Source organism: Acartia tonsa, chromosome 10 (assembly GCF_053477335.1).
Source record: "Acartia tonsa isolate MP-2025a chromosome 10, ASM5347733v1, whole genome shotgun sequence".
Lineage (NCBI taxonomy): Eukaryota > Metazoa > Arthropoda > Copepoda > Calanoida > Acartiidae > Acartia > Acartia tonsa.
Window position 1 is genome coordinate 3,992,660 of NC_137269.1, and position 22,788 is coordinate 4,015,447.

General features: G+C 32.6%; 1 protein-coding gene across 1 annotated transcript; it reads right to left on the reverse strand.

Moving 5' to 3' along the window:
- Positions 1–856: 856 nt before the first annotated feature.
- LOC145330471 (serine/threonine-protein kinase PAK 2-like) lies at positions 857–22,643 on the reverse strand. Its single transcript, XM_080175103.1, has 17 exons — positions 22,521–22,643; positions 21,749–21,810; positions 21,415–21,487; positions 17,021–17,086; positions 16,400–16,465; positions 15,646–15,738; positions 15,150–15,221; positions 13,722–13,770; positions 13,156–13,196; positions 12,524–12,590; positions 6,023–6,076; positions 5,805–5,851; positions 5,052–5,087; positions 4,763–4,819; positions 4,208–4,257; positions 3,307–3,363; positions 857–942 (listed from the first exon to the last, which is right to left on the reverse strand). The coding sequence occupies exons 3-17, from the start codon at positions 21,472–21,474 to the stop codon at positions 870–872; spliced, it is 888 nt and encodes a 295-aa protein (XP_080031229.1). The 5' UTR covers positions 21,475–21,487; positions 21,749–21,810; positions 22,521–22,643; the 3' UTR covers positions 857–869.
- Positions 22,644–22,788: the final 145 nt, after the last annotated feature.

Here is a 22,788-nt window from a genome sequence, read left to right on the forward strand (position 1 = left end):
CTTTTTGGAGATACAAATGTATTGTATTCTATAAATCACTAGCGGCTTCGCCCCTAGCCTCTAAGGGCTTTGCCCCATGAAGTAATTAAAAAATAAATTAATTTAAGAAAAAAATCTATTTCTAGTGCTGCCGCCAATAATTTATGTGAAGTAGTTTCCCAAGAATTATTTTTCATTTTTGGGGGGTTGGGGGTGTCCCACCCCCCAAGAAAATAGCTCAAAACCACCACAGGACCAATAGGTATAAACCCTGAAGAGTAGAATCAGATCGGTTTAGCGGTTACATAGATCTTAAGGGACAGACGGACGGACGGGCGGACAGACAGACAGACATCATTTTACTTTGTATTATAGATATACAATTTAGGTATTCAAATATATATTTCAATTAGCAAGTTTTACAACATATCTGTAAGAACAATTATACTTATCTCATATGATTCTAAATTTATTTACTACACTTGCGACTGCGCCTCTGGATGGATGCCTCTTGATAGGCACTTGAGGGGGGGGGGGGAGGTAGACAATTAATTTGGGGGCTCATTTTTTCTCTGGGCGATTTCTCTTGGGATGGTGTTTGTGCCCTCAACAAAAACTAGTTATAAAACTTTTCATGCACTTAGAGAAGCTAAGCTACATTATAATGGAGAACCATATCGGTCTAGCATTTAGCGAGATCCTTTGGTACACACAAAAAGACAGAAATCCTATTACTTTTATTTAAGGTTTACATATCCCTGAAAATGCCTTGCAAACACAGAACCCCCCTTACCCTCCCTTATTTTTAAAATAAACTGAAAATAAAAAAGGGGGTTTTACTGCTAATAAGACACTCTCAGGAAAAGCACGCATTACATATATTTTTTAATTTAAAAGTAGAGTCCAAGACTTGATTTTTCTGCATTTTTTGTTTTGGCTTGTCTTAAAATAGGCACCATACTCCTGAATACAAAAATAGTTATTTATAATATCGTATTATAGACAGCTTTCCGCGGATATTAAAATTAAAAATATACGATAAAATTAGCTTTGTTAGCCCCGAGGCGCCGAAGATACAGGCTAACAAAATTAGTACTATTTTGATGATTTTTTTAATATTGGTTGAAATTGTTGAAATATATTCAGTATGTCTGAGAACCGGTTCTAATCCAGTGGATATTAATTGGTTTCGAAGCAATGCTGAAAAAATTATTATTATATAATTCATTTACTTTTTGGTGGGGAAAATCAGGAATCTTTTAGGATAGATTAATATACATTATACAATACATTCCCAAGAATAATAAACAAAACCTCCCCTTTTTATAGTTTAAAATTATTGGTTGGAAGGTATGTACACTGATAATTTAGAACCAATCAATTACAATGCAATAAAAGTTCCCAAAGTATTTGAGTAAACATTAATATAAGATCACGTGGTTATAGAACTTTGGGTACCAGTATAATTATTCATTTTCTGAACTACTCTATAAACGTAAAGAGATGGGCCATTGGACTAAAAATTATATTAGTTTTAATAAATACTTTACCCTACCAAGAGAAATTGCCCATTGGAAATTTTGTTTAAAACTAAAAGTTCGACTTAACCCCTCCCCCCCTTCTCAAAGTGCACCTAGATACCCCTCTAGAGGCGTTGCTGCTAGTATATTGATATAGAGACAATTTTACTGATAGGGTATGGCAGATTTACCACTAGCAAAAATACAGTGATGATACTGTCATAAACACAGTGATTTGACTGTCATAAATACAGTGATTTGACTGTCATAAACACAGTTTAACTGTCAAATTCACCCCTGCATTTGTAGGGGATATGACAAAAATACAGTTATAACACTGTCATATTCACAGTTTTATCACCCACTTTTTGTCATAAACACAGTGGTTGTATTTTTGCTAGTGGTAAAAGTGGCAGCGCCCCTATTGATAAGGTAACATTAAGATAACGATATTTTTTATGACTACTATTCATACTAATGATAAAATTACATTATTAGGTTATTATTTACTTTTTTTATTGAATGCAACATTGATGGATAAAACAAGAATGACAACATTCATAGGTAGATTAGATAATGGAGAATAGATAACTCAATTTACATCCCCAATGATAATAAACAAAAATATCCCTTTTATGGATTATCCCTTCATTTCTTTAAAGTTTTGACAATGCTAGTTTTAACCCACCAATCAAGATTTAATATAAGTACCCAAGGTTTTTGTGCCAAAAAATAAATAAACTATGTGAGCAATTGATGGAAAAAACATGCTCCTAAATCAGGAGAATCTTCACACAAAAATATGAAGCATATCTACTTAAGCAGACTACATCTTCCCGATAGAAATTAAATATCATAGACATTCAGATTTATAGAGTAGCTTCGCTACTAAATCCATTATCTACATATTGATAGAAATGAATAAAAGATCTATGTCTACCGTACCCAGGGAGGGAGTGGACAATGGGCTGTTTTTTTCACTAATTCCCAACAATTTTTATTAATTTTTTTTATATTCTTGGCACAACAACTTTGGGACTTTTACGGAGCTTGATTGGTTGGTTCTTTATATCCAAACGTTTTAACCACTAATTGTAATCTACAAAAGGGGTAATTTTGTGTGTCATCATTGAAGTTGTACATCAATTTATCGGCCATTGTCTTATCCCTTTAGATCACTGGCGGTCTATCAAGGAGGAGGAGACATTAGCCTATAAATCTTTCTGATCCCCCAAAGTTTATAAACATGTACATACTTACATTTTTTGGCTGTAAAACTTTTGTGACTTTAAATAAAATCTTAGCTGGTTATACAAACTACAGAATAGGCCCTTTTGTTTGTCACAATTGGAGAATGAGATGTACATTTAATTTATCAACGACGTCTTTCTCTCAGTTTTACAATCTATCTGCCTGTTAAGAAATTACCCACTAGTCATTCGTAGGTTTTAGGCCATTTTCTTACGGAGTAGTAGGACACGCTCCGTCTCCTCCCCCCCCCCCCCTATGCACCATCCAACTCTTAAAACATTAATTAAGGGGGATAACTCCCCCCTAACAAGCCTACAAGACGCTAATATTTAAATAGTTATTTATCACATCACATTATAGACAGTTTTCTGCGGATGGTAAAACGAAAAATTATAAGATAAATTCGAATTATTGTTGGCCCCGAGTTCCGTGTTAACAAAACTGGTATTAATCCTATGCTACGATACAAAACAAGATATTTCAGTAAGCTAAGAACTGGCTTTAATCCAGCGGATATTAATCAGTTTCGAAGCCATACTGGATATAAGATACTCACTTCAAATCCGCAGTGTGTTTCACAAAGTTATGGTTTAACAGCTGAGCGGCAGTAGATCTAAATAAACAAGGATGACAACTTCCATAAAAGTGAAGCTAAATATTTTACAACAACAACGTCAGAGAAACGAACATTAAAATATCAGCGTCTATAAAATCCTTATACTAAAGTAACAGGATGTTTGTGTGTCTGTAACGAAGGATCTCGCTAACCGCTGAACCCATCGGGTTCTCCTTAACAGGGTAGATTCTCATGGGTCCCAGGAATTTTTTTTAATATTAGGAAGACTTCAACGTAACATAAAGAGGTATCGTAAAATAAAGAATTATCGTAGAGACTTTAACAAACAAAAATATTTAAAGTGCTACTAGAGGCCTCTAGGGGCGTAGCTGCTAGTTATATATATTTCTTATTGAATCTAATTATTACTGAAATTATCATATTATAACTTTGAAATTCAGCTGGATGTCTAAATCTATTCCTAAACAGACAATCAGTATTTGCAGAATTTTTAAAGCTTATGCGAGGCTAAGGTACGGTCACCGAACGTCTACGGTCTACGAACATTATCTTAATTATTATAGATTTTTATATGTAGATGTTAAAGTTTTTTTTATATTTTAGGTTAGGTTATATTAATTTTTCCCTGGGGGTTAGGACACCGCAGGTCTAGTCCTCGCAGGGTTAAAGACCAACTCAGGCGTTAGGGATAGAAAAAATACCCCTCTCCTCCCCGATTTTCAATTTATTTTGATAATTATAAGGGGTTGGGGTTTTCATTGCTCTATGGGCAGTTTGAAAGAAAGCACTAAGAGGTAAATAAGGTGACAAAGCGTCAGCCGCAACGAAGCCTCAAATTAAAACGGATGCGCGCGGATGCCGAGCAATGATGTAAATATACCTTTCACTGGGGTTTTTAGAAAGACAACAGTTTAAAAAATCTCTGAAGGTCTAAAATAAAATTTGTATTAAATATGTAATTGATTTAAACTATTTATAAAGAATGTAGGATGTCTGTTTGACTGTACGGACAGAACAAAACTATTTGACAGATTTTTTTGAAGATTTTTTCTGAAATAATTATATTAAAGATTATCGTGGCCAATAATCATCTACTCACGGGGATTCGATTCTAAGCTGCTATTAAAGATTTCGAAAATTTATTATTCTTAATAACTAGACAGTTATTTAAAGGAACCTTGAAATAGGAAATTAATTTTATTTGAAACTTACCCTACTTAGAGAGTAATAACTGGTTAGCAATTAATTTACCCCTTTGATAGATTAATATTATTGGTGGAAAAGATTGGGTACTACCAGTTTGTCCAACCCAAACAAAATTTCAAAAGTACACAAAGATTTTAAGCCAACTAATTAGAGAACTTGTTTATAGAACTGTGTTTGACCAGCAAAAATAACATTCCAATAAATAAACATGCTTTCATTTTGTTTTAACCTGAGAAACATTCAATTTGATATGGGGTGCTCCTTTGGTACGGATAAAATACATCGCCTGAAATTAGCAAAATTTAAATTTACACTTTTTGTCTTCTTACATATTTCAGAGTATTTTTTTAGTTAAAATGCAAGTAAAAAATAAATTTCATAAAAAAAACTTACTGTAAAGGAGAACCTTATCAGTTCAATAGTTTACAAAATCCTTCGCTTTATGTTTTAGGTGTTAATTTAAGGTTAGGTATGATAAGAACCCCAAAGGGTTCTAACCCGGATAGATTATGTATCACCTGAATTGGGTCTTCATCAAAGAATGGCGGTTTACCCTAAAAAAAAATAATTTTGATTATTTAATCAGAAAGAGTAAATACAGAAAATTTATAAATAAATTACAACAAGGATGACAGCATATACATAAGTAGCAAAGCACAAAAAATTAAAGTTAAAAAGTAAAATATTAATCAAATGTTTAGTGGTCATAAAAATAGAAAAGAAAGGAAAATGACAAAATAAGTTTTATGTCTATTGTTGCATTACCAACGGACAAACGGACAAAGCAAGTTGTATACTGAATACTCTTTGGAACTGAGTTACTTATGAAAAATCTGAATTTTAGCTTAGATAGCAACATAGAAAAAAAATATGTGCAATCTACCAAGCCCTTTCTGAAAGCAAACTATTCTACAGTTTACTTGTTATAATATTTTATATTTTACTGGTTTAACTCTTACTTGACAGACAGTCAGACATATAATCAATATTTATTGCTTTGAAACTGATTAATATCCGATGGATTAAAACCGGTTTTCAGCCATATTTAACAATCATTAATAGCATCGTATCAAAGACAATTTTCCACAGATATGAAAATAAATATAATACAATTAATACCAGTTGTGTTAGTTCGGGCCTTCAGCCTCTAGGGGATAACAAATTAGTTTAAATCTTGAATAAAATATTGATTTTAATATCCACGTAAAACTGTCTTTAATACGATACGACAAATAACTATTTTCGTATTGTGTTTACATGATAATACATACCTGAAGCATTTCAATACACAAAATTCCCAAAGACCAAATATCAACAGCTGAAACATATAGGAATGTTAGAATGTCTACCCATCTATTTATCTATCTATTAATCTTTATATTTGTTTGTATGTCTGTCTGTCTGTTTGTTTTTGTACTTGCCTGTTTGTCTGTCTGTCTGTCTGTCTATCTATCTATCTATCTATCTATCCATCAATCTATTTATTCACCTTTTCCATATTGTTGGGTTTTGATAATTTCAGGTGCCATCCAATAAGGAGTTCCTTTACAAAAAATAATTATTTCTCACATCGTATCATAGACAGTTTTCCCCGGATATTAAAGATTAAAACCAGTTTTGTTAGACCCAAGGGAAAGAAGGCCCGGGTTGACAAAATTGGTATTAATTTTAGGTTTTTTATTTTAATATTTAATATGATACTTTACATAATAATTTAGTATGGCTGAGAACCGGTTCTAATACAGCGGATATTAATAGGTTTCAAAGCCTTACCGGAAAAAGGAAACTGATATCCATAAGAAACACAGCTTTGAGAAGTTAACTATATATGGTTTTGATACAAAAAAGAACAGTAATATTAAAATATATTTTATTTAGGGGCTAAGTATTTTAAAGTATAAGAAACCACCAAAAAATATCATAAAACAATCTTCTAAGGCCGCTAAAGGGGGGGGGGGAGGGGTCTGTCGTGGGCTTAAGTTGACCCCCATATCAAATGTAGTTCCCAGGATAATAGCGAGATTCTTACAAACAGGCAGAGTCAAACACATCCTGTTACTTTAAAAAACAGATTCAAAACCCCTTTATTTTGCATGGGGGGGGGGGGGGGTAAAACCCCTTCTGCACGCTTCTGATGTTAAATAAATCAACATCTAATATGTAAAAAAATAAGGTTTTAGATAAAAAGCTTTTATTTAGAAATAAATCATAATAAAATGAATCTGTCTTCTGCTTCATGCATTTTAATCGCTGCTAATGACTTTTTGGAGTTGCAATTTTTATAATAAGATAAAACACAAGAAAATATTTTTATAAGCAAAGCTTTTTTTTAATTAGGATACGTCATGGTTAGCTCTTTTTTAAATTTAGTTATGTTAAAGTTGTCCTATTGATTTCAAACTTGGTATATTTGATATTAATATTTGGGTGGAAAGCGTAGCAACTCTATAATCATGACCAGTAAGTCCGTACGTTTATTAAAAATATTCAGATTTTTTTGCTTTCTGACAACTAATGTTTGTAGTATATAAGTGAAGGTTTGGATATACTGCAGTTCACGGTAAAATATTGCTGGTAATCAATATTTCCCAAAATCTATGAATTTTAGAGGCTGCTAGCTGCAAAACGGCTGAACGTACATATCATGCCAGCACACTGTTTTAAGCGGCATAAGAAGGCCTACAAATAATCTGGAATAGCCATAAATCAATAATGCACAATTATCTCGCAGTGCAGAGAAATGCGCGAAAAAGACCTATTTTACGCGTTTTTTCTTCAGTGAAGCTTTCCTTGTGCATAATTGGATCTTGGCTATTCCAGATTATTTGTAGGCCTTCTTATGCCGCTTAAAATGGTGTGAGGGTATGATCTGTACGTTCAGCCGTTTGGCAGCTAGCAGCCTTTAAAATTCATAGATTTTTGAAAATATTTCTTAGCAGCAATATTTTACCGTGAACTTCAGTAGATCCGAAGGTTTTCTTCTATTAGAAGTTGACTGTTTATAATGGAATGCTATGATTTTAAACATAAATGTATTTAATTAGATTGAAGATTCCTATAACAATATGACACACTTTCTGAAGAGTTTGATAGGCGAATTTTTATAGCCTGTTTAATTGTCCTAAAAACTTGGTTTTCTAAAGACTGATACCCAGGACGATTGGACAAATTGTTATAAGCGTACCATCTCTAAAATACTTCCTATAATGTAAGTACATTCATATTAACCGTTCTGGATATATTAAAACTGCAATATTAAAGGAGTTTTGCTTTTATGGATGTTGTCATTCTTGTTTTATTTGTGAGTTATGATATTAAAATAAAAACAATATGTATGCATATGGAGACTGAACAAATGCTTTTATAATGCATATTTCTTTTAAGTACAGCTTTTTGCATTTAGGGTCGGTACGTTAATCCGTAATAAATAGCTAGTATCGTTAATATATACATGTTCTTACGTTTTTTAACTTTGCTAGATGATTCCTGTAAAAGTTAGGTAAAAAACCATAGAGCGAAGTATAGTCCATACCAGAAATACATTATGTTCATTATGTTATACTTTTGGTTTTAAAAAAATATTTTTTTTATATTGATTCCTAGTACCATTAGGTATAATCTCATAAGTAAGCCTCTCTATAGTTAATTATTAAATTGTAAGTATATAAAAATCATCCCTTATTTAAGTGCTTTCGGGATACATTTATACTTAAGTTTTTGTTCAAACTTCTAAATATTATTAAATATAAAATACATACTGTATTTGTTAATATTTGTTTTTTCTTATTCATAAAGCTTGGACGTTTTTATGAAGTTAGTCATTATTGTTTTTTATTAATTCTCTATAACTAGGCCAATATCTTCGTAAAAAAATACGAAAATTTAGAACATTAATTGGTTAAAAAGGCACTTTAGGGGGAAGTGAAGTAGACCCCTTTCCATTTTCATTTTTTAGTTTTTGAAAGTAAAAAAAAATCTTTTTTTGGGGGGGGGGTTGGGGATGGGGGGTTAGGCTTTTCTAATTGCGATTTCTCTTGTTAGGGTAGGGTAATAGTTATAAACCTTACCTGGACCTTACTGTATAGGTCCAAGGGTTAGCGAGCATTCGGTACACACAAACAGACACAGACCCTGTTACTTTGATATAAGGATAAGAAAAATTCAGCTTCGCTACTCCGTGAGCTGCAAATAATTGTTCTTGTTCGTTTTTTTGTGTGACATAAATGTTTTTAATACCAAAAAGTGGACATTACATTTGTGTGCATTCTTTAGGGGGATCAAATGTCATTTAAGGAAAACAAGGATGATAACATCCATAAAACCAGCTCTGCAACGTTTGGACAAATTAACATAAATACTTAAATAGTGTCAGAAGCAGAATATTAATTTTAAGAGTAAACTTAATATAAATTTGTTGCTAAATTGCTCAAGGATACTGGACGCTGTTTTAGGATATACCTAAGTTTGTAGAATTTGATTACAGAAATGCTTCGCTTATAACCATTAATCTATATTCCAACAATTAGATAAACAGGATAATTGTATTATATAAAAAACAATTTTTCAATAACAAAAGACGTACAAACTGTCTGACGTTTCGGACAGACTGATCGCTGGTGCTATGTATATAACGCACTTGATCCACTGATATGAAAATAAGATATGCAAAGATTGACTCTAAACAGAACATAAATTCTAAATAAATTTAGTTTTTATTCAAGCTACAAATTTACTTATATAACTTTAACTAGTCCGTGTGTAAAAGTAACAGGATGACTGTGAGTATTTCTGTTTGTACTAAAGGATCTCGCTTGATGCTGAACAGACATGGTTCTCCTTTAAAGTTTAGCTTCACCTGAAATTTTTTACCAACTTATGTAACTTCAACTAGAAGATATTTTTCTCATATAAAATTAACATGATGTATGTCTGTCTGTGTGCCTGTCCTAAAAGAACTCGCAAACTGCTGGACCGATAGGTTCCTCCATTGCATAACTAGAAGATATCATCCGTATATAAAAATGTCTATGTTTCTATTTGAACTGAAAGATCTCTTTCCTCGCTGAACCGATATGGTTCTCCTTTATAATGTAGATTCTTTTATGACCTTGAATTTTGTATCAACTTAAGCAACCTTATGGTTCTCCCGTATTTTGTACCTTCTCATTGGACCTGGAAAGGTTTATAAATATTTTAAGGGAGGGTACCACCATCCTCCAAAGAGAAAATGCCCCTAGAAAAAAGTAGTACCCAAATCTAATGTACAAAAAGGTTATCATAATTGTGGGGGTAGGTATTAAATTATTTTCCATTGATCAATCCCTGCATCCCTGGGTGCAAGCTATTACATCTAATTAAAATCATATTAAAGCAAATGATCCTTTTTTTCCTGAATAAAATTGTACATTTTATCAAGGAGGAAGGAGACATTGGACTGTAAATTACCCTATTACCCACAGTTTTATGACTGCAAAACCGCTTTTGTCGGTCCAAAACCCTTTGTACTATAATACAATCTTTTGTAAATTTTTTTCTAAGAATTATCTGATACTATTTTTATTCTTTTTATGACAACGAAACCTCAGATTTGAATCTCACTTTGTTGGTGCATTGATGATTTTTATGTTTTGTAACTTATGGAAATTGTCATCCTTGTAAAATTGATATGTGAAGGGATCTGAAGTAATAAGACAATGGTCGAATATTCATGATACACAAAATTACTCCTTCTATAGATTACAATTAATGGTTAAAACGTTATGACACACTACGCAATAAACCATTTAATCAAAATTCAATAAAAGTCCCCAAAAGTGTAAGGAGGCAACTTCATCAATAAACTTTGGGGACTAATGTAATAAACGGCCCAATGCACCCTCCCTCCCTGGATAGATGTATATTCCTAAATCCTTTAAATTGTATGTTTTTGCATAAAAAAGAGGAAAAATAAATTAGTGGTAAGTTGTTGGTTTTTATTCACGTCATTAATTCCATATATTCTTCTCCCAGCAGTAATTTTTTTGGTGCCAACACTTTTCATCTACATATAAAGTGTGTACAAAAATTATAAATAAATTGCGTGGCTTGTGTTTAAGGTAGAACCGCTTTGAGCTCTAGTTTTTGGAAATATAAATATCATCTTTATGCTGTTTGTATTAGCTTGAAAAGTGTGAGGAAGTTTGGCAAATACAACTTTCTCAGAGCAGTAATTTTTTGATGCCGACATGTTTTTAAATTTGAGGGAATAAATGTTTAACTAGGATAACCAACAAAGGAAGTGCAAGATCAAGTCCCATAGATAGACAACCAACTCTTTGATTGCCCGACCTTTGTCTGAAAGTCCTAAATATGTTATTACCTCTTTAAGAACCAGTCCACTTAAGGTTGTAAACGTTTGTCCAGTCGCCTGTTTTGGGCCTAGGCAATTCCCCTACTCTTACCTTTTTATGTTCGTCCCACCTTACAAAGCATAACTAGAGATAATTTTCAATGTCTTTAGTTATAACGAGGTGTTTGGTCCAGATTAGAACTTATCACCAACCTGACAACTAGCAGATGCGCTAAATGTTAAAAAATCTTTATGAAAAAGAAATATATTTGTGTGTATTTTGTAGCATAAACAACAGACTGACGGACCAAGTAAGTAATGTTCTGGATGTTTTTTTTTAGATAGAGGTATCTTCCCCATTAAAATCATAAAATAGTTAAAATCTTAAATAGCAGTTGAGAAAATCATATTTCCTCAAAAGCGTTACGGACAGACAGACTGACGAAGTTAATGAGCTAGAACAAAAAAAAACAACACATGACAAAGATAGGTTAGATCAAATAATTTGGCACCACAATCTTAGCTGGTGAAGTCTCATTACATTCTTAAATTGGAAGAACTCGGTTTTATTTTATGTTTACTTTCCAAGCTGCAGGTTTAAATTTTTCATATCAAAGTAGATACAATATCTTAAAAAGTTAGGACTTAAATAAAAAGGTCGTTTAATCAAAGGTCTTGTTGCTTTCTTCAATATTTCGGATGTATTTGAACCTTCTAGCTTGTTATAATGGATGTAGAATATACATAGATATTATGACAGTGGTAAAATTGTCATCAATTAAGGTTACAATTTCACTTGTAAATTTATTGGTCAATTCGTGCATCCAGTAGGAGGGATGAGGATGGGGTAAAGAGGAGGGAGGATATCGATACTTTAGCGAGCAACAACTTCACATTTTTGGAGAACATAAAAGATCTGGTGTAAGATCCAAGTAATGATAAATCCATTCTTGTAATAAAATTTTTTTGAACTAGCCACAACATCTTGCAATTACACGTTACACGTCTGACATAGCAGCTGTTTTCACTATTTATTACAAGACGTGGCCTGGTTGAATATAGGGAGGGAGGGGACATTGGACTGTCAATTACAATAGTAACCAAAGTTCTATAATCACGTTCTTTCATCGTTAAGTTATAAACTTTGGGTACTTTTATCAAATTTTAATTGTTAAGTTTATTAAGTTAAGTAACCAAACGTTTCACATAATAGTTGTAACCTACAGTAAGGGTAATTTTGTTTATCGTCAATGGATAATTACTTTAATTTATCGTTCATTGTCTTATCCACAGGTGAATTCTTAAAAAACTTTTTTGGCTCACTGCCTCATAAAATTATCCTCTCTAAATTTTTAGCGAGCCTCATTGGAGCAGTGGACCAAAAAGTTTATTTTGAGAATTCACCTCGGATATCTAAAGTGATGAGACAATGACCGATAAATTGATGTACATCCTCATTGATGATAAACAAAATTACCCCTGCTTTAAATTACAATTAATAGTTGAAACTTTGGACTATCAACTTAATGAATTAATTATCCAAACAATCAAAATCCAATAAAATTTCCCAAAGCCAACAATTGAGAAAACGTTATTATAAAACTTTGGGGACTAGTGTAATAAACAGCCCAATGTCCCCTCCCTCCCCCAGTCAACAATCACCTGCAAATGTTTTTCTTCCCTTGTTGTTCGCAACATTAGCGGCAAATCCAAAATCTGTTATTTTAACCTTAAAATGTTAAACAGCTATTATCGTATCGCAGTATAGACAGCTTTCCGCAGATATTAAACTGAAAAAGCATATGATTTGTTAGTCCCGAGGGCCTGCAAGCCCGGGTTAACAAAACTGGTTTTAATCTTATGATTCTCATTTTAATATTCATGGAAAATTGTGTGTAATACGATGCTATACATGATTTTTCAGTATTGCTGAGAACCGGTTCTAATCCGATGGACATAAATTTGTTTCGAAGCCATGCTGGAATAGCAATCAGCATCGTATTATAGATAACTTTCCATAGGTATTGAAATGAAATTTAAAGATTAAAACTATTTTTCTGGTCATTTTTTACGCCCCCCCCCCCCCTGACCCTTTGGATGTACTAGGGAGTGCATCATCAGGGTGAGTGGACCCTTGTCAATAAGGTGTAGATAGGTGCAGGAGCTAGACACCTAGGTGGGTGTATCCTACCCCATTAATTTTGCTAGGAGCATGGATACCCCTACCCCCTTCTGCCTACCTCTGGTTGAAATCCTAGTTCTTGATTTTATTCATTGCATTGTAATAAAAATACCTCAAAATTAGGACCAAGCAAAACATTATCAGATTTTATATCTAAAAACATGAATCATTTCAACTAAAATATAAATTATAATTATGTTTGTCTTATGTCTGTCCGCCTGAAATCAACGATTTCATCAATGACGTAGTCGATTAGGATCTGCTTTTAGGGAATCTTTACTCTGGACAAATCACTTAAAATATTTAAAGCAGCCGTTTTGTTAGATAATATCGACAAATAAGTCATAGTTTTAATACTCCTAAAGGCCTCTAGGGGTTATTGAAGAAGAGGGGAGAATCTACTATCAAACTTAAATTTTATTTGAAGGGGTTATTTTTTCGAGGAGTATTTATCTTGAAAGGGTCAAGATACGCTACCCAAAATAATTCACTGTAAAGGAGAACCATATTGATTCAGCGGTTAGCAAGATCCTTTTTCATACATAGCCAGACATCCTGTTACTTTTATATATGGATAGAGTATTTAGAATAATGCACATTTTTCATAGCAGCCGAGATAATCTTGACAGACTAGACGTACATACAAATTAAATTATAGAGTTGCTTTTATAATTTTACCTCTGTGAACTAAATCAAAACTATGCAGATATTCTATTCCCTTTATCACCTAATAATTAAATAATTTAAATTTTCTCTACAATTATTGAAAATGGGATGGCTTCTATGAGCATTTAAGGTGGGATGAAGAAATTTTCAATGTGAGTTTTAAAAATAAAAAATAATATATTTTTTTTTCGAGGGGGACAAGATCGTTTATTATTTTTAGGGAGGAGGTACCCTCTCTCAAATTAGTTGAAAACCTCCCCGGTACCTATTAGAAGCTTCACTGTAAAAGGAAACCATATCGATTCAGCGGACATTATTGTAACTAAAATCTTACCTCTAAAGTAATAGCAGCTATTTGTGACTCATTCAATATAGACTTGATAACCACATCTGTTAAATTTACTTTATAATACTATATAAACACACTCTAGCGGATTTAATTTTAACTATAATCTTACCTCTAAAGTAATATTTGTGACTCATTTAATATAGAATTGATAACCACATCTGTTGAATTTGCTCTATAATGCTATGTAAACACACTCTAGCGGATTTAATTTCAACTAAAATCTTAAATTTAAAGTAATGACAGCTATTTGTGACTCATTTAATATAGAGTTGATAACCACATTTATTAAATTTGTTCTATAATGTTATTTAAACACACTCTAGCGGACATTATTTTAACTAAAAACTTACCTCTAAAGTAATGGCAGCTATTTGTGACTCATTCAATATAGACTAAATAGCCACATCTGTTAAATTTACTTTATAATACTATATAAACACACTCTAGCGGATTTAATTTCAACTAAAATCATACCTCTAGAGTAATAGCAGCTCATTGTTGCTCATTCAATATAGTGTTGATAACCACATCTGTTAAATTTACTCTATAATACTATATAAACACACTCTAGCGGAATTAATTCCAACTAAAATCTTACCTCTAGGGTAATAGAAGCTATTTGTGACTCATTCAATATAGAGTAGATAACCACAGCTGTTAAATTTGCTCTATAATGCTATATAAACACACTCTTGCGGAAACAATCTCAACTTAAAACTTACCTCTAAAGAAATGGCAGCTATTTGTGACTCATTTAATATAGATTTGATAACCATATCTGTTGAATTTGCTCTATAATGCTATGTAAACACACTCTGGCGGATTTAATTTCAACTAAAATCTTAAATTTAAAGTACTGTCAGCTATTTGTGACTCATTTAATAGACTTGATAACTACATCTATTAAATTTGCTCTGTAATGCTACCTAAACACACTCTAACGAACATTATTTTAACTAAATTCATACCTCTAGAGTAATGACAGCTATTTGTGACTCATTCAATATAGATTTGAAAACCACATCTGTTAAAATACTCAATAATACAATATAAACACACTCTAGCGGACAATATTTTAACTAAAATCTTACCTCTAGAGTAATAGCAGCTATTTGTGACTCATTTAATATAGAATTGATAACCACATCTGTTAAAGCACCTCCCTAAATATTGTCTTTGTGTTTAACAGGGGGACGTGATTCAGCAAATGATTTCTATTCAAAGGTGCAAAAAATTTGGTTATTTTAGTGGCGTAAAGTTGGCGTAAAACTTGTTTTGAGTGTTAATGAGAAGTGGGGAGAAGGAAGTGGGTTGTGGGGAAATTTTCACTTGCCAGAATTGTTTCTTAGAAACCTGTTCCCTTGCTCCTAGGTCAGGTTAAGTTAGATTATTGGGAACTGTGTAGCCCTGCAGGGTAGGTATAGAGAACCCTAACCCATTTCCTTAATATTAACTCTTTTCTAAAATTTTAGTGCTTGTTTTGTATATGCCGTTTCTATTGATGTTAATAAAAAAAACTATGCCTTTGTTATGAACTAATGTTGGGACAAAATGTGTAGAAAAGCTACTCTATATCTAACAATTAACCTCCATAAATTCCATGACAAGGAAGAGACGATGCTTTTCTAGGAACAAATTTTCATATCCAACCAAATTTGGATGGGCTAGCTCTTTTAAAACCTAAATATGATAATCAAAATTAATGATAAAATCCATTAAAGCAACGAATAACAATAATAATAGGTAATTTTTTATGACTTAATTATGGAGATGCTTCGCTTATCATATTGTACCTTGTTGTTCTAGGAATCAATATTCTAAAAATAATTAATCCATTAATTAAAGCAAAGAATTGAAAATTAATGTAATGAAAAATCCTAAAATAAAGAAAATGTTTAAGGATATACTTACTTTTTAGGACTACATTATGGAGATGCTTCGCTTATGATATTGTACCTTGTTGGTATAGGAATCAATATTCCAAAAATTGGATGAATAGGATAAAGATATCATACAATAAATCTTGTAAAACAAAGTTAAAAAATCAGCAGGTTTTAAATAGACGAACGGACTTTCTATTGACGATTATAAAGTCGTACGCATTCTTAAACTGCACGCAACTGCTAAAAGAAATTATCTGGCCAAGTTTGAATCCGAAGGGATGATTCTAACATACTTAAATTCAGAAATAAGTCTATCTATTAAAAGACTATCGCACGGACCGACTTTCAACGTAGAAAAGTATCTTAGGAAAGGTTACTTATGATTTAAAGTGCTTAATTTTCTCGGCCGCTATTTAAGATAGTCGACTAGATTTTTGCTTTTCAGAGAAGCTACAAACCTTTATTTCCATAAGAATTAATCCTCTGGTATGTTCATCTTCAAAGTCTATCACTTTTATAGCAGCCTGTTGTAAATAGATGGATGGATAGACATATGTCATAGACATAAAGAGTTAAAAAGTCATGGATCTAAAGGGATAAGACAATGGCCGATAAATTGATGTACATCCTCAATGATGATACACAAAATATTCCCCTCTAGTGTAGTAAACAGGATCAATGTCCCTTCCCTTCCTGTGAAAAAGTGAATATTGTTTCAGGGAGGGGGGGAACATTGGACTGTTTATTACACTTAACAACTTCAGGGACTTTTACAAATTTTTATTGGTTGGTTCATTAAGTTGATTATCCAAACGTATCAACCACTAATTGTAATCTACAGAAGAAGTAATTTTTGGTATCATTATTAGGTACGTACATCAACTTATCGGTCATTGTCTTATCCCTTTAGATCCCTGGAATTATTTAGAGAAATTTACCCTTACCTACCTTAACCTAACCTAACCTTATTTTACTTAAATTTATGTATATTTTAGTTAGTAGGTGGGGGTACGGGATGTGCCCCCCCCCCCTCCGGAGTAGTAATTATTTGGACACCCCCAGAAATGGTAAAAAAATACCTTTTTCTTTGTTTCTTTGTGTTCAGCTAGGACAACTACTCCACCTCCACCTTCACCTATAGTTTTCTAGATAGATAGATAGATAGATAGATAGATAGATAGATAGATAGATAGATAGATAGATAGATAGATAGATAGATAGATAGATAGATAGATAGATAGATAGATAGATAGATAGATAGATAGATAGATAGATAGATAGATAGATATATAGATAGATAGATAGATAGATAGATAGATAGATAGATAGATAGATAGATAGATAGATAGATAGATAGATAGATAGATAGATAGATAGATAGATAGATAGATAGATAGATAGATAGATAGATAGATAGATAGATAGATAGATAGATAGATAGATAGATAGATAGAGAGATAGAGAGATAGAGAGATAGATAGATAGATAGATAGATAGATAGATAGATAGATAGAGAGATAGATAGAGAGATAGATAGAGAGATAGATAGATAGAAAGATAGATAGAAAAAAAATGTTGCATTTAAAGTATTTTTGTATTCTTAACATGACCACTTTAATATCTAGCTTGCAAATATATGATGTAGTTTGGGTAGCTAAGTGTTCGTTCATTACAGACAATATTACATCGCTGCAAAAACACAGCTTTATAGGACCAAAAAGTCGCTAATGTGTTTTAATAAAATAAAGTATAGCTTCGAAACCGATTAATATCTACTGGAATAGAACCGGTTCTCAGCAATGCTGAAAAATCATGCATGTATTGCATCATATTTTAATAAAGATAATAAAATAAATATTAGTTTTGCCTGGGCCTTTGGCCCGTGGGGGCCAAAAAAATCTGGTTTTAATTATAAAACTATTCATTTTAATACGCGAAAAGCTGTCTATAATACGATGCGAAAAATAGGTAGCATTTAACCGGAAAAAGGTGATTTTTCCTAATTGAATTCAATATAAGAATAGCCCCCGACAGAGTTAAACACAGGGAAAAAAAAACTACCCACAACCCCTCAACTATTTTTAAGTTTTACAACTTTTAGGGGAAAAGAGGTAAGCTGTTCTTCTTTCAATTTTTGCAATGAAAAATTATTTGATGCATGCAATTGCTATTTCATTCTTTGACTATTTTTTGTAAGTTTGTACTAACATTTATTTTTCATTGTCAAGGAAAGTGTCGACAATAAAATATTTTTAGATTTTTTAAAGATTTTTTATGGTACATATACGTTCTTTTTTTGAATTAAATCATGCATGATGATTTCCTGAACAACAAAGTATAATCCGTCTACAAGTTACGGTCGACCCCACACTTTGACACTTTTTGAATGGACAATTTCTAATAAAAAGGAAAGAAACTTTACTATAAAAGGGAGACAAATTTCTTCATCCGTTTGCGAGATATTTTGGTTAAAGCACAGACAGACAAACAGACACTCAGTTTTAAAAAGATCCAGTTTTTTTATTTTCGAAATGCTTGTTGAATATTTGTAAATAATGTCTCTTACATAAGTATACTGAACAACTTTTTAGTAGCGAAGCTACTCTGCAAACTATTTTGTCTCTTTGTCCGTCTGTATGTCAGCTAACGCGATTTTCTCAGCTGCTCTTTAAAATATACTTCTAAACTTATTTTGTAAAGATATCCTATTACAATTATCATTCATTGATATGGTTCTCCATAGCTCTCACATAGCTTCTTATAGGTCCTAGGAAGGTTTACAACTTCCTACCCTCCAACTTTAAGTGCTTCCAGAGGCCTCAGTGAACGTAGCCGGTAGTCCTTGTATTAGAGTAATAGGAAATATGTCTGTTTGTATCTTTTTCTAACTTTTTTGGGTGGGGTGCCTTCTAGTTTAAAATAAAACGTAAAAAGAACGTTGCATTAAGTTTTCTAAAAGATTTGGGGACCACTCCCCCCCTCCCACCCCCGGCGAAACCTAAGCCCCTCACCCCCTGACCACCCTATACCAACGGTCTGGTGGGGGGGGGGGGGTGTTGAACGCCACCCCCCCTCCGGTTTTTTCTATCTCATTTTCTGTGTGTGAAAGATAAAGAGCCCAAACTGCGTGACTTTTTAAGTTTGGGTATGACACATAACTGAGAGTTGGAATTTTTTTTGAATATCTCCATCCTGGCGGGCACAGGATGTCAGCAAACCTGGCAGGGTCATGCGTTGAACGCAACCCCCCCCCCCCGACCGATTTTGGTGCGGCAAGGGGCCTGTCTGTTAAGGGTTAAAACAAGAATATTGTTGCAAGGCTGCAATAGGCTAGAGGCAAAGCAATAAAGCAGTTAACAAATATCAAGAAGAAAACTTCTTTTAGAAATAACGCTTTTGTATCGTGAACAAAAAAAAAAGAATTTATTTGTATTTTATATGGTCACATTGAATTATACGACAATTGCACTTTTTATTCTGTTTCATGGTATCTTTCAATTTTTATATGTAAAAGTAGCTTTTTAATAATATTCAAACATTTCAAAATGCCCCTCTCGCTTAAATTTTTACATTCACAAAACACAAAATAAGGAAAATTAAAGTAAGAAATACTCTGATATTACGGCTGAAAGATCTCATACCCTAAATTTGAAGGCTTCAGAATCAATAACAAAATAGTTATAAGCATTCCAAAATGACATTTTATATACATGAAAATTTTCCATTGCTCATGATAGAAATATCATTATTAAATTACATCATCTACAAGTAAAATTGTGAGCTTATTTTGGACTTAATATAAGATTGCCTGTAACTGATAACATTTTTACAATGAAAACACCCTTTCTATAATTAAAATTTCTCAAAAAAATGGATTAACTTTGCATTTGTAATCATAAAATCATAGTGAGGAAATGAAACTAATACATGCTTAGCTGTGATTGGTTGTTGATCCGATTTATCCTTCTGATTGGCTGGAAATACTAGAGGCTTGTATTCTCACACTAAAGTACTAGCAGTACAATGCAAGTTAAACCTGACATTTTGGCTATGAAAACAAGTGTTTTCATTGTAAAAATTAATCAGTTACCGGCAACCTAACTTTCTATTGAAAATAAACTTACAATTTTGATTTTAGGCTAAGTAATTTAATATTGAAATTTCTATGATGAACAATGAAAAACTCAAAATCTTTTAGGTCACTTTTGAATGGGTATTAGGGTGGGTTGATTTTGGAATTTCACATTAGTAGACATTGGCAAGGGTTACTGGGCCAATATAAAACACTGTAAAACTCGAAAGAGGTTTTTTAATCCAAAAACAACGGGCGCGCGGGGGGTTGAAAATGTGCCCGCCCCCTTATAAAACCAAAAATTGAAAATCTGAAAACCGTTTTGAAAAATATTGAAAAAATGTTTTTAGGTACTTAATGATATCTTATTCGAACTAGGAGCAATATTTTTCAAAACGAATTTCAGATTCGTAATCAGCATTTCAATGCGGTCATTTTGATATGCAACATGCCTGTGTTTGAATGAATTTCAATTTTTGGTTTTATAAGGGGGTGGGTACTATTTATACCCCCCGCGCGCCGGCAGCCATAAGAGCCAAGTCACTTTTGAAACTTGAATGGGGATTATCATACATATATATGACTTCCACAACTTATGATAACAGTAAAATCTAAAAAAAGGGTGAAATGGGCCCACCCTAATGGGTATATCTTTTTGTCATTGAAGCTAAAGGCTTCAAATTTGTGGTATTAGGTCAACTAGTGGCAGTCTTTTAGCAGTGTATTTCTTGCAGGGTTTCTTTAATGGGTTTTATATGTATTTTATATATATATGCAGGGTTTAATATGTCTGCCATGAACATGAAACATGTGCACAGTAGTGGATGTATCCCCCTACTCCCCTCTACAAACCCTTAAACAGCCAAGGTAGTGTCAGGGCTAAAAAGTCACACCCCTCTTGTTGTCTATAATAATGACATTCCATAAAGCGCACAACTTATTGTTGACGTACTTCATAAAAATTTAACAAAAAAATCCTTTTACAAACAAATGTTATATTAGTTGTTTGTAGGGCATTGATTAGATTCAAATAGGTAATAACCTAAACCAATAAGACTATTTAAAAAAAGAAACACTAAGAGCACATGGTGTTATTATGATAAGTGCTATTTATATTTTTGTATATAGTTGTTTTATTTCATTTGTCTTTTCATAAAAATTCATATTTTGTCAAATTATTGCTTTAGAATTTTAGGAAAAAATTCACAAATTTGAATATTAATATGACATTTATTCCAATTTTGAAGCTAAAAAAATATGAATGAGTGGCTAATTTGCAGCTGTAGTGGCTGGCTAAATGCATGCAAGCAGCTAGATTTAATATTATTTGCTGCAGCGTTGATGCCCAGTCTCATTGAAACAATTAAAATCATATCCTACAATTTATTAATATTTACTTACTTCAAAATTGTATTCTTTTTTGATGGCAGTCTTTGAACCAATTGTTTCTAATTCTTGCATGATTGCTGAAAAACTTTATAGAAAAGTAAATTTTTAGTTCTACCTGATTTTGGCAGAGGATCAACCCCCTCGGTAATACATTATGGCAGTAATAAAAATCTATCATCAAATACATATATCTGCCTTGGCCTACAAACGTTAAAAATTGCTATTTAAAACATTGGACAATTAAAAGTTTCAGGTAACACCATTAGGAAAACAACTGGGAAGAAATTAAATGTAAAGGATGAATAATTAACTTACATTTAGAGTTGCACTGGTACACAAAAAATACCTCAATTTAGAAATATGATCAAATCTTGCTCTGTTAAATGATGGTCTATCTCGTAACTGTTGCTAAAACAAGGACAATTATTTTGTAAATAAAAGATTTGTTAGGAAACTAATTGCTTTTCATCCAAATGCCTAGTGAGCAAAAAAACTACTCCCATCAAACACAATGCCATAAAAAATAACTTTTTTTTTATTTACAAATGATTTGAAAATATTCTTGACTAGGCACTTCAAACAACACCCTGACTTATATCTCTATAAATAATTGTTTTATAATTCATGAATCAGATGATAGATAAAAATATGTATGCAATCATTCAATACCAGATGTCCAGACTGACGGTAATAAAAAAACTGTATCCTATGATATATGAAAATTTTGTGTTTAAAAATGATTTTTACCATTACCTCATAAGGGCTGGATTCTCCTCTGTTTTTTAGGTGATCATCTAGAGAATCTAGAGCATCATCAACGTGTAATGGTATGCAATACTCTAACACCGAAGGATATTAGGTTTAGTAACATCCATCAGTAAACCAGCTCTTTGACTGCATGACCTTTGTCTGAGAAGTCCAAACTGTGCATGGCAATTAGTTGCACCTGTTTTGGGCTAACTATTACTGTCGCGCACCTGACATAGTTGCAGTAGGAAACATTTTTAACATCTTAGTTATGACGAGGTGTTGGGCTGAGATTCAAACCTATCACCTTTCTGACAACAAGCGGATGCGCTTCATGTTGAGCCACGGTTGCTGGTTTTAAAAAAGATTACCGGGGATTGAAGGGTACTGGTATCAGAGTTTGATCTTGGCCGTGCTGTTCATTATAATAAAATCAATACATTCAACTTAATTTGTTCCAAAACTGCCGACAATTTTGGGACGGTAAATGACATTTTGATAATAATGAAAGAGTGCTTCCATATTGCCAAAAGAAAAAAAACAAGAAAGTAAATAAAGTGTCTGAATTAACCAACATTTGCGCAGGATAATCTAAATCAACCCTCCCCCCCAAAAAATACGAAAAAAATGCCCCCACAC